Below are 13,265 nucleotides of genomic sequence, written 5' to 3' on the forward strand. Positions count from 1 at the left end.
AAATTCTTATACTTATGGTGTATGCAGATTAAGTCAAAATAGGTTTTAATTATTATGACGGGAAAGAAAACTGTTACACATGTATAGAAGAGTCTCTCCATGAAGACAAACCAACCTAGCAAATCAGCTGAGTCTCATTGAAATCATTGGATTATGAATGTTGGGCCACTTACAAGTTGCAACAGAAGTGTGCAGCAGGAATCAGATCAAACTGAAACTTTTCTCATCCTCATCAAATTTAAAATTGAGATCAGATCAAACTATTTTACTCTAAAATATTTCAACTAGTTTATGCATATAAAATTACATTTATACAAACTCAACAAAATAAAAATCTAGTAACAGGAATACAATTGAAAAAATAAAAATAAAAAAAAATAGGGTAAACCACCAAAAAATGTACCCTAATAATTTTATCGCTGACAAAAATATACTAGAATTTTGTTATCGACAAAAATACGCTCAAATAATTTAAAAACGAGACAAAAATACCCAACGTTATTATTTAGGGTTTGAGAAATATATATTTAATGTTAAATATTTTTATCGCATTTTAAAATTATTTGAAGATATTTTTGTCAATAATACTGTTTGCCAGCTACAAAATTATTCCAATGTATTTTTGATATTTTGATAATACAAGGCATGGATTTGCAAGGGGGGCGACTAAGTTGAAAGTTACCAAGGATAGTCGAATTGTATGAGTGGGATGTGAGCAATCTTGGGCCACTCTTTCCCTTTCTTTCTCTCACAACTTGCTTTTAACATTGGGCATCCCCGAATTTCTAGACTTGCAATTGAGGAGGGCAGCCCTTCTTTTGGCAATGACTTGAGCTTGTCACATTCCCTCAACTCGATATCTTCGAGAGAGGTGAGATGCTGAAGCCACCTCCCATCCAAATGTTGTATTTCACGTGCTCCTTCTATATCCAGCAGCTCAAGAGAATTGGGCAACAGGGGCACTTGTATTTCCATCAGCTTCTTAACCAGATACTCACCTTTAATCCACAAACGTGAAAGAGAAGTGAGTCGGTCCAAGCCCCACTTGGTGATATCTGTATTGCAATAAACCCCTTTTTCATTGCCGACAGCTAGTGTCCTTAAATTGATAGGCAAACCCTCTTCTGCAATGGATTCCAAATTCGGAACATCACAAATATATAATGTTTGGAGGCCACTGAGATTATTAATTGGTTCTGGTAATGAATTAATCTTGTCGCATCTAATTACCCAAAAAGAACTCAGGTTAGGAGTGGAAGAATCGAGTAGGGAAATCGACTCCAGTTCAGGACACTTATCTACTTCGAGATGTTCAAGAAACATGAGAGATTGGCTTGCTGCTTCTTCTTCCAAAATTGAAATTGATTTCAATTTTTTACATTTCCTAAGTAGAAGACGCTTGAGCACAGGGAGAGAACCTAAGGGAAATGACGTCAGCGAGCAACAGCTACTCATTATGGACAAATCCTCAAGTGCCTTGCAACTCTGAAGGAACTCATGAGTTGGGAATTCAAGGCTCTCACAGCCTAGGATAAAAAGTTTCTTTAACGCTTTGGGCAGACCATTGCTCGGGAAGGACGTCAGTGAAGGAATTCGAAGGAGAGATAAATCTTGAAGAGAGTTAAAATTGAATAGATTCAATGGTCTCATTATGTTTCTGTTATCCACTTCTCCTGAAAACTCTGATTCCAGTAGACAACAATCGTCTACAACAAGTGTAACCAAGCAAGGAAGATTGCTGGGTAAATTTCCTTTCAGCTTCGGACAGCTACTAAGATATAGGTATGATAGACGGGGAAACTCAGTAGTTATACCATCTATCATGTTCCATTCCTCCCACTCTTCCATCGACCCAAAACTCAAAGTCTCCAACGAGGGAAACGGTTGGAAAGAAGGGGAATTACCTCCGTAAAATTCAGACCCAATACTCTTCACTGATCTCATATCCCGAAAGAAGAGTTCTTTTAGATTGTGTAGTCGTCCCACAGGTGGCAATGAAGAACAATGACGACAATCTTCAATCCACAAACTCACTATGTTGCCAAAGGAGGAATCACCCAACCAGCTTGGGAAACTAGTTCCACCATAGCATTTAACGGTCAATTTCTTCAAATTAGTTGAGGGTTGCAGATGTTCAAGTACAACTTGATGGGAGTCTTCCAAAGTGGAATCACTCCATTCCAACAATAACTCTTTAATTTGTTTTTTCTCCTTCAAATTAGCTTGACAAGCATCAGACGGATCATTAACATTTTCGAGTTTTGAGATGCAGAGTTGACCTTGTAAATGGGGAAATTTTCTCATCTCTGCAAGCTTCAGCCCATGTTGTTGTTTGCTGACAATAAAACCACTCAGAGTTTGCAGATTTTCTAGTTTCGCTATGTCTACCGGAATCTCCTGCAATTCAGTACCATGAATATCAAGGCGCCGTAGATTCACCAATTTTCCCATCTCCTCAGGCAACTTAGTAAGAGCCCAACAATAATCAATAGCAAGGTGGCGTAGATTCACCAATTTTCCCATCTCCTCAGGCAACTCAGTAAGATCTTTACAATAAGATAACAACAAGGTCTGTAGATTGTAGAGCTTGCATATTGCAGAAGGCAACCTTTCAATTCGAGTGCAAGATAGATCTAGGTATCGCAAATGCTTTAAATCGCCAATAGAATTCGGCAAAACAGTGATATTCCGGTAGTCTGACAGGGATAACACCCGCAACTGTTTCAATGCTACCAACAACTCATGCAATACTCCATTTGCTAAGTGATGGCCCCATAACATTAAGTTAAATTCAAACGGTAATGCTGTGAGTGTACGTAAGCCTTTCAATCCATGAAGGGAATCAAGTTCGCCAAAATGGTTAAACATACTTTTATCATAAGATAAATGACGAATTTTGTTTAGATTTCTGAGTTGCATTTCATTGTCATGCCTCTTACAATATGGGGAAGAAACCATGGTTGCCAAATCGTTGATGAGGTCATGCATTTCAAAGTGTTCCCCATCCGCAGAACGTCGTATCAATGACCTTGCCACTAGTTCATCAAAGTATTCACCGCCTACTTCTTCGATGCTTTTCTCATTTTGGGACACATAAACAAATCCCTGTGCCATCCATAGCTGAACTAACTTCTCTTTGTGCAGCTCTGAGTTCTTTGGGAAAATTGCACAATAAGCAAAGCATTGTTTCAAAGAAGCTGGAAGGAAATGATAGCTCAATAAAAGAGCCGGTTGCACCTCCTCCCCTGTCAGATGCCAAAGGTTGCTGTTTAACACTTTGCTCCACTGCTCGGTTGATAACTTTGTGCTAAGAAGACTCCCCACAGCAACCGCAGCTAATGGCAAGCCACCACACTTTTGGGCAATTTTTCTACCAATTTCTTCAAGGTTGGATGACAGTTCAGTGCATTTGGGTGCTCTAAATGCATGTTTGGAAAGTAAAGTCCAACAATCTTCATTTGCCAGTGGTTCCAGATGGCAGGTCCGCATAGCTTTTACAATATCCACAACATTTTGATGTCGAGTTGTAACAATGATTTTGCTTCCCATTTGCCCAACATTAAAAATGTGCATCAAATTGGTCCAATCAACATACCGTGCATTCCATATATCATCCAACACAAGCAGAAATCTTTTATCCGACAACTTCTTTTGCAATTCTGCTCGCAAGGTATCGAAGTTATCCAAAGTTGTTGCTGCAGATGTGACAGATTCAAGAAGAGATTTTGCCAACTTGACAACATCAAAATCTTTGGAGACAGATGCCCATGCTTTCACATCAAACTTTTCATTAACTTGAGCATCATTGTATAAGAGTTTAGCCAGGGTCGTTTTCCCGAGCCCTCCCATGCCAACAATGGCAAGCACTCCTATTTTACTGCCACCATCAGTAACAACATCTTCTGACAGCAAATACTCTCGAAGATTCTTTCTTTCGTCATCTCTCCCACAAATAGCAGAATCATCAACAGCAGAATTTGTAGGTGTTGCACGCCAAACATTGCTAGAAACACCTTTTTCCAATGGAAGGTTGTGTGCTCTCTGTGCAAAGTGCTCTAATCTTTCAAACAACTTCTGCATCTTGGAATTAATCTCTCGGTAAGGCCACTTGAAAGGAGAGGAGAGGACCTTTCGCACCTAAATCGCACAAAAATATGATTATTGAATATCATGCATTAATTTTATCATAAAAGACTTTGTTGATATTTTTTTTATAAATTTTTGAATCTTATTTATTATATTACTCTTATTACATTGAATGAATTTCTTTTCTTGTAGCGTATAAGTCATACCTTAGAACTGACAGTTTGATGATAGCGGGCTTCCACTTTGCGACGGAGAGCTTCGGTGGTGATGTCGTCGATCAAGTCATCGGCGTCAAAAAGAGCTTGAGTGAGTTCATCAAGCCATGCCTTCACGGAAGCAATCTTGATCTGCTTTTCCTCAGCATCATCCAGAAAAGCATGAAGACTTAGCAGCGTCAATTTAAGCTTCTCAAGCAGCGATTCATCAAGTTTCTTGCTCTGATAGAACTCCGAAATCTCAGTGGAGATCTTGCCAACTAAAGCTTCCACAACAGCTGAGAGCAACGCTTCTCCCACAATTGCAGCAGCCATTTTCTTTCCTTAGCTTAGATTCGATTCAGCTTCAGCTCACACTCGAATTGAAGATGGAGGTTAGCAACAAAAGCAGCGTGGTAGAGGAGCTGTATTATATATGGTAGTCTTTATGGTCAACTGTTAGCAATGCAAGACTACCGTGCTTTCTTTTTGGTCTTTACCATCAACTGTTAACTACTCAACTATGGTTAGATTATGAGCTGTATTAGAATTGGGCAACAGAGGCACTTGTATTTCCATCAGCTTCTTAACCAGATAATCACCTTTAATACTCAATTCTGAAAGAGAAGTGAGTCGGTCCAAGCCCCAATTGGTGATAGCTGTATTGCTGTAAACCCCTTCTTCATTGCCGACACCAAGTGTCCTTAAATTGATAGGCAAACCCTCTTCTGCAATGGATTCCAAATTCGGAACATCACCAATCCATAATGTTTGGAGGCCAGTGAGTTTCTTAATTGGTTCTGGTAATGAATTAATCTTGTCGCATCCCACTACTGCAAAAGAACTCAGGTTAGGAGTTGACGAATCTAGTAGGGAAATCGACTCCAGTTCAGGACACTCATATACTTGGAGATGTTCAAGAAACATGAGAGACTGGATTGCTGCTGCTTCTTCCGAAATTGAAATTGATTTCAAATCTTTACATATCATAAGTAGAAGACGCTTGAGCACAGGGAGAGAACCTAAGGGAAATGACGTCAGCGAGCAACAGCTACTCACTATCTTCAGATCCTCAAGTGCCTTGCAACTCTGAAGGAACTCATGACTTGGGAATTCAAGCTTCTCACAATATTCGATAGAAAGTGTCTTTAACGCTTTGGGCAGACCATTGCTCGGGAAGGCCGTCAGTGAAGGAATATTAAAGAGAGATAATTGTTGAAGAGAGTTAAAATTGAATAGATTCAATGGTCTCATTATGTTTCTGTTATCCACTTCTCCTGAAAACTCTGATTCAAGTACACAACAATCCTCTACATCAAGTCTAACCAAGCACGGAAGATTGCTGGGTAAATTTCCTTTCAGTTTCGGACAGCTTCTCAGAGATAGGTGTGATAGACGGGGAAACTCAGTAGTTATACCATCTATCATGTTCCATTCCTCCCACTCTGCCATCGACTCAAAGCTCAAAGTCTCCAAGGAGGGAAAGGGTTGGAATGAAGGGGAATTACCTCCGTAAAATTCAGACCCAATACTCTTCACTGATTTCATACCCGAAATGAAGAGTTCTTTTAGACTCTGTAGTCGTCCCAGAGGTGGCAATGAAGAACAATGACGGCAATCTTCAATCCACAAACTCACTATGTTGCCAAACGAGGAATCACCCAACCAATTTGGGAAACTAGTTCCACCATAGCATTTAACAGTCAATTTCTTCAAATTAGTTGAGGGTTGCAGATGTTCAAGTACAACTTGATGGGACTCTTCCAAAGTGGAATGACTCCATTTCAACAATAACTCTTTAATTTGCTTTTTCTCCTTCAAATTAGCTTGACAAGCATCAGACGGATCAATAACATTTTCTAGTTTTGAGATGCAGAGTTCTCCTTGTAAAAGGGGAAATTTTCTCAATTCTGCAAGCTTCAGTCCGTTTTGTTGTTTGCTGACAATAAAACGACTCAGACTTTGCAGATTTTCTAGTTTGGCTATTTCTAAGGGCATCTCCTGCAAATTAGTACCATCAATATCAAGGCGGCGTAGATTCACCAATTTTCCCATCCCCTTGGGCAACTCTTTAAGATTCATACAATTATCAATAGCAAGGCGGCGTAGATTCACCAATTTTCCCATCTCCTCAGGCAACTCAGTAAGACCTCTACAATAAGATAACAACAAGGTCTGTAGATTGTAGAGCTTGCATATTGCAGGAGGTAACATTTTAATTCCAGTGAAAGATAGATCTAGATGTCGCAAGTGCTTTAAATCGCCAATAGAATTCGGCAAAACAGTGATATTCCAGTAGCTTGACAGGGATAACACCCGCAACTGTTTCAATGCGAGCAACAACTCATGCAATACCCCATTCGCTAGGTAATGGCTCCTGTACGAATCAAATGGTAATGGTAATGCTAGGAGTGTACGAAGACCTTTCAATCCATGAAGGGAATCAAGTTCGTCAAAATGGTTAAACATATTTTTATCATAAGATAAATGACGAATTTTGTTTAGATTTTCAACGGCCTTTTGATCCTCGCACCTCTTACAATATGGAGAAGAAACCATGGTTGCCAAATCGTTGATGAGGTCATGCATTTCAAAGTGTTGCCCATCAACAGATCGTCGTATCAACGACCTTGCTACTAGTTCATCAAAGTATTCACCGCCTACTTCTTCAATGCTCTTCTCATTTTGGGACACATTAACAAAGCCTTGCGCCATCCATAGCTGAACTAACGCCTCTTTTCGCAGCTTCGAGTTTTTTGGGAAAATTGCACAATAAGCAAAGCATTGTTTCAAAGAAGCTGGAAGGAAATGATAGCTCAAAAGAAGAGCTGGCTGCACGTCTTTCACTGTAAGATTCCAAATGTTGCTGTTTAAGACTTTACTCCAGGCGTGGCTTGATAACTCTTTGCCAAGAACACCCCCCAAAGCAACTGCAGCTAATGGCAAGCCACCACACTTTTTGGCAATTTTTCTACCAATATCTTCAAGGTTGGATGACAGTTCAGTGCATCTGTGTGCTGGAAGTGCATGTTTGGAAAGCAAAGTCCAACAATCTTCATCGGCCAGTGGTTTGAGAAGGCAGGTCTTCGTAGGTCTTACAACATCCACAACATTTTCATGTCGTGTTGTGACAATGATTTTGCTTCCCATTTGTCCAACATTAAAAATGGGCATCAAATTGGTCCAAGCAACATACTCTGCATTCCATATATCATCCAAGACAAGCAGAAATCTTTTACCCGACAAGTTCTTTTGCAATTCTGCTCGCAAGGCATCGAAGTTATCTAAATTTGTTGCTGCAGATGTGATAGATTCAAGAAGAGATTTTGCCAACTTGACAACATCAAAATCTTTGGAGACAGATGCCCATGCTTTCACATCAAACTTTGCTTTAACTTGAGGATCATTGTATAGGAGTTTAGCAAGAGTTGTTTTTCCGAGGCCTCCCATGCCAACAATGGCAAGCACTCCTATTTTACCGCCACCATCAGCAACAGCATCTTCTGACAGCAAATACTCTTTAAGATTCTGTTTTTCATCATCTCTTCCACAAATAGCAGAATCATCAACAGCAGAATTTGTAGGTGTTGCACGCCAAACATTGCCAGAGACACCTTTCTCTAGTGGAAGCATGTGTGCTCTTTCTGCAAAGCCATTTAATCTTTCAATTAATTTCTGCATCTGAGAATTGATCTCTCCATAAGGCCGCTTGAATGGATAGCAAAGGACCTTCCTCACCTAAATTACAAGAATATGGATATTGAATAAGATACAATAATAATGTGTTTTGCAAAAATGTTACGGTACACAAAAAAATATAGATACTAAATCATTCATTATGTATTTTTTTAATTTATTTTCAATAAGTTTTTTTTTTTTAATTTTAACATATGTTATATACGAGTGACTATTTTTTAAAAACACATAACATGATAGTTTATCTAATAAAATTATAAAAACTGATATCTTGGTATGATGACTAATTTATATGAATCGGTACAATAAAAATATGAATGAACGAACAAATTACACTTGGATCATATTATTTATGTCAGTATTTATTTTTTTATTTATTTTTTAAAATAAATTTTATGTAATATACTAAAAAGCCATTATTATTAATTATGAAATGAATAAAATGTCTTTTTGACCAATTTCATAAAAAGAAAACTAATTTTGACAAAAAAATTTAATTCATTTTATAAAAGTACAAAAATACCCTCAATTAATTTTTCTTTTAAGATAATATTATTTAATTAGATTGTAAATTATAAATTTAATTTTAAAATAACTAATATACCTTTTAGTTAATTATAAGACTAAAATACCTCCTTTAAACATTAAGTTTAAAAAGACTGAAATACCTTTTTAAGGATTAACTTAAAAACTAAAATAACTTTTTAGAATTAATTTTGTTTACTTTTATTATAAATAAATTTTATTTTGATTTTGAAAAGACTAATATATTTTTTTATTAATTTAAAAAGACTAAAATTTTTCTTTTAAGATAATATTCTTTAATTGTATTAAAAATTAAAATTTGATTGTAAAAATACTAAAATAACCTCTTTTATTTTAAAAAGATAAAAAAATTCTTAGTATTAATTATAAAAAGATTAAAACACTCTTTTAGAATTAATATTATATTATTTAACAATTAAAACGAGTGTAACAGCAATAAATTCATATTTATTTTTATAATCTCTATGTTTTTTTTTTCTTTAATTTTCAAAGAATATATTTGGATTTAATCCTTGCAAATCTTTTCTTAGCAAATTAAGTGGTATAAATCACATTATGATTTATGATGATATCAAATGGAACTCTTAATACAATATTTCGATTAGAGTGATCTGCTATAACGTGATTGTTTATACCCTGGCCCAATAATAAAGGCCCAGGATCCAAGCAAAGAAGCCCGACCCAAAGGGTTGGCTCTCCCCCAGTACCAACCTTCATCCCAAGAAGTCGGTACTGGACATGACCTGCCCCAAAGAAGTCGGATACGAGGGTTAGCTGGCAGATAACACTCATTTGAATGAGTAACCGCCCCTAGAAACTCTCTAACCACTTCATAGAGCCATATCTTAACCTCCCTAAGATATGGGGACGGTTATCCACCTAAAAAGGTGGCACTACTTCAGCGGTGGTTATTGGTTCACCACTATAAATACACCGACACCATTCAGGTATCTCTAAGCCCAATACTCTCTAGACCTGTTCACACCCTTGCTGACTTAGGCATCGGAGTGTCTTTGCAGGTACCACCCCCCACTCTTTCGCATACACAAGTCGGACGGAGGGCACCGAGTTACAGACCCACTTGAAAGTCTCCTCCTTCACACGTTTGGGCCAACCAACGCCGTCCAACCCATTAATCTCCGGTTACCCACCGTAACATTGGCGCCGTTGCCGAGGACCCGAGAGATCAACTAGTGATTGCGGATAGATCCCCTGAAGAGGGTCATGTGGAGACAGATTCGGAACAAGAGAATCTGAACACTGGAAACAATGAGGCAGACCAGGCCCTTCATCAGGAAGTCAATGATCAACACAGGGAAGGCACCTCCGAAATAAAAAACCCGAAGGTAAATTCTTCGGAGGGGCGCGAATCAGAAAAAGAAGGACCATCCCACGCAATTGAGCTCATGGAATTAGTCCACAGTCGCCTCGAGCAGCTAGAACAGGAACGGGAACGACAAAAGGAAACCGAAAAGAACCTAAAAGAGGAGATGGAGCGACGAAAAGAGTTAGAAAGAAAAATCTTAAAGTTAGAATCCTCCCTCAGAGGTCAGAACTCCCACGACGGTAGAGAAGATTCGCCCTTAGGGGAGGAAGATCCCTTTAGTGAGGACATAATGAGGGCAAAAGTTCCGAGAAACTTTAGAAGCCCCGATATGGACCTCTACGATGGAACCACTGATCCAAAGCATCATCTGAGCAACTTTAAAAGTCGGATGTATCTGGCTGACGCTTCTGACGCTACGCGATGCAAAGCTTTCCCGACAACCTTGTCGAAAGCAGCGATGAAGTGGTTCGACAGCCTCCCTCCGAGGTCGATTACCAGTTTCAAAGACCTCTCAAGGAAGTTCTTGATGAGGTTCTCCATCCAGAAAGACAAAGTAAAACATGCACCAAGTCTCCTGGGAATAAAACAGGAGGTCGGGGAGTCCTTACGAGCCTATATGGAAAGGTTCAACAAAGCATGTTTGGAGATTCAAGACCTGCCCACCGAGGCAGTCATCATGGGGTTAGTCAATGGTCTTAGAGAAGGTCCCTTCTCACAGTCCATATCAAAAAGACACCCCGCCTCTTTAAGCGATGTACAGGAAAGAGCTGAAAAGTACATCAATATGGAAGAAAATGCCAAGCTAAGAGACCCGAGCTGGCGACCTGGTCACCCTCCCCCAACAAAAGAAAGGGAGAGAGAAGCTAAGAAGAAGGAAGAACTCGGCCTCGATAGGCCAAGAAAATATCACTCTTATACTCCTCTAAAAGTTCCTGTAGTGGATGTATACAGAGAAATCTGCAACACCGAAAGGCTGCCTCCTCCCAGGCCCATTAAAAATAAAAGAGGGGGGAGCCGCGGTGATTACTGTGAGTACCATAAGATATATGGGCACTCCACGAACGACTGTTACGACCTTAAAAATGTGATAGAAAAGCTGGCCAGAGAAGGTCGGCTTGACAGATATCTCACAGAAAGGTCGGATAGTCATGGAAAAAGAAAGCGAGATGACGCGGATAGAAGAGACCCACCACCACAAACTCCGGAGAGACATATCCATATGATCTCAGGAGGGTTTGCGGGAGGGGGGCTCACAAAATCTTCTCGTAAAAGACATCTCAAGAGAGTTTACCAGATCGGAGAGAAGTCACCCGACCTTCCTACCATCTCATTCACGAAGGAAGACGGGCAAGGAACAATCCCGGGACACGATGACCCAGTGGTGATTACCATGATCCTGGCAAATGCCCATCTCCACAGAACACTAGTAGATCAGGGAAGTTCAGCGGACATCCTCTTTAAGCCCGCTTTCGACAAACTGGGATTAGATGAGAAAGAGTTAAGAGCCTACCCTGACACCCTGTACGGATTAGGCGACACACCAATAAAGCCACTAGGATTTTTGCCCCTCCACACCACCTTTGGAAAGGGGGAAAAATAAAAAACTCTGAGTATAGACTTCATAGTCATCGACGTGGGGTCAGCCTATAATGCTTTAATTGGCAGAGCTACCCTTAACCGACTCGGAGCGGTAGTATCGACGCCCCACCTCTGCATGAAATTCCCGACCTCGGCGGGAATAGCAACGGTGAGGGGAGATCAGAAGTTGGCAAGGAAATGCTACAATGAAAGCCTAAACCTGAGAGGAAAGAACAAAGAAATCCACACAATAGAGCTCGGTGGAGCAAGGATTAAAGAAGAGCTGCGACCACAGCCCGGGGGAAAAACCGAGGAGATCCAGGTCGGCGAAGAGGAAGGAAAAATCACCCACATAGGAGCCAACCTAGGGGAAACCCTAAGACAAGGGTTGACTAAGCTCCTAAGAGACAATTCCGACCTCTTCGCCTGGAAGGCCTCCGACATGCCTAGGATAGATCCCGAGCTCATGTCCCACAAACTCTCGGTCTACTCGGGGTCCCGACCTGTGCAACAAAGAAGGCGCAAGCTCGGCCCAGAGCGAGCCCTAGTAGTGGAAGAGCAAGTACAGGCGCTCCTGGAAGCTGGCTTCATCAGAGAAGTCAGCTACCCAACATGGCTAGCCAATGTAGTGCTAGTCAAAAAACAAAATGGCAAATGGAGGATGTGCGTCGACTATACCGACTTAAATAAGGCGTGTCCCAAGGACCCTTATCCACTACCAAGCATTGATGCCATAGTAGACTCTAGCTCGGGGTATCAATACTTGTCGTTCATGGACGCCTACTCGGGGTATAACCAAATCCCGATGTACGAGCCAGACCAAGAGAAGACATCATTCATCACACCCAGAGCCAACTTTTGCTACGTGGTCATGCCATTCGGATTAAAAAATGCAGGAGCCACCTACCAGAGGTTGATGAATAAGGTGTTTGCCTCTCACCTAGGGAGCCTAATGGAAGTATACGTCGACGATATGCTGGTAAAGACCAAGAAAGAAGTCGACCTCTTGCCTGACCTTTCACAAGTCTTTGACACCATAAGGTTGCACGGGATGAGACTAAATCCTGCAAAGTGCGCCTTCGCGGTGGAGGCAGGAAAATTTCTGGGATTCATGCTAACGCAAAGAGGGATCGAAGCCAATCCCGATAAGTGTAGAGCTATCCTGGAAATGAGAAATCCGACTTGTTTAAGAGAAGTCCAACAACTTAACGGCCGACTTGCAGCTCTCTCCAGATTTTTGGCAGGATCAGCACTAAGATCCCTTCCACTGTTCTCCCTATTGAGAAAGGGACGCCAGTTTGAATGGACTCCCGAATGCGAGGAGGCGTTCCAGGAGTTCAAAAAGTTTTTGAGCCAACCTCCTATTTTGACCCGACCTGTAGCCGGAAAAGACCTCGTCCTATACCTATCCGTGGCAGAAAAGGCTGTCTCAGCAGCCTTGATAAGAGAAGACGAGAATGGTCAACACCCAGTCTATTTCATCAGTAAAGTTCTACAGGGCCCTGAGCTAAGGTACCACAAACTAGAGAAATTTGCCTACTCCTTAGTGGTAGCCTCACGAAGACTACGGCCTTACTTTCAAACTCACACGATAAGAGTTCGCACGAACCAACCCATGAAGAAAATCCTCCAAAAGACGGATGTTGCAGGAAGAATGGTTCAATGGGCAATAGAGCTCTCCGAGTTCGACTTGAAGTATAAAACTCGGACGGCGATTAAAGCCCAGTGCCTCACCGAATTCATTGCAGAATACGCAGGAGATCAAGAGGATAAACCAACTACATGGGAACTCTATGTAGATGGATCCTCCAACAAAACAGGAAGTGGTGCAGGCATAA

At 40.6% G+C, this 13,265-nt stretch overlaps 1 protein-coding gene across 3 annotated transcripts in view; it reads right to left on the reverse strand.

Moving 5' to 3' along the window:
• Nucleotides 1–101: 101 nt before the first annotated feature.
• The window catches only part of LOC112723900 (putative disease resistance RPP13-like protein 1), an 80,745-nt gene continuing 67,581 nt past the window's right edge, over nucleotides 102–13,265 (reverse strand). For 2 of the 3 annotated variants that reach the window (XM_025775262.3, XM_072207838.1), the window contains one exon: nucleotides 102–4,137. In XM_025775262.3, coding sequence (XP_025631047.1) covers nucleotides 679–4,137 — 3,459 coding nt within the window. In that variant the 3' untranslated portion in view covers nucleotides 102–678. Of the gene's footprint in view, nucleotides 4,138–4,292; nucleotides 4,761–13,265 lie in introns of those variants that run through there. The other variant, XM_029290048.2, reaches the window with a different exon arrangement.

This window comes from Arachis hypogaea, chromosome 11 (assembly GCF_003086295.3).
Source record: "Arachis hypogaea cultivar Tifrunner chromosome 11, arahy.Tifrunner.gnm2.J5K5, whole genome shotgun sequence".
Lineage (NCBI taxonomy): Eukaryota > Viridiplantae > Streptophyta > Magnoliopsida > Fabales > Fabaceae > Arachis > Arachis hypogaea.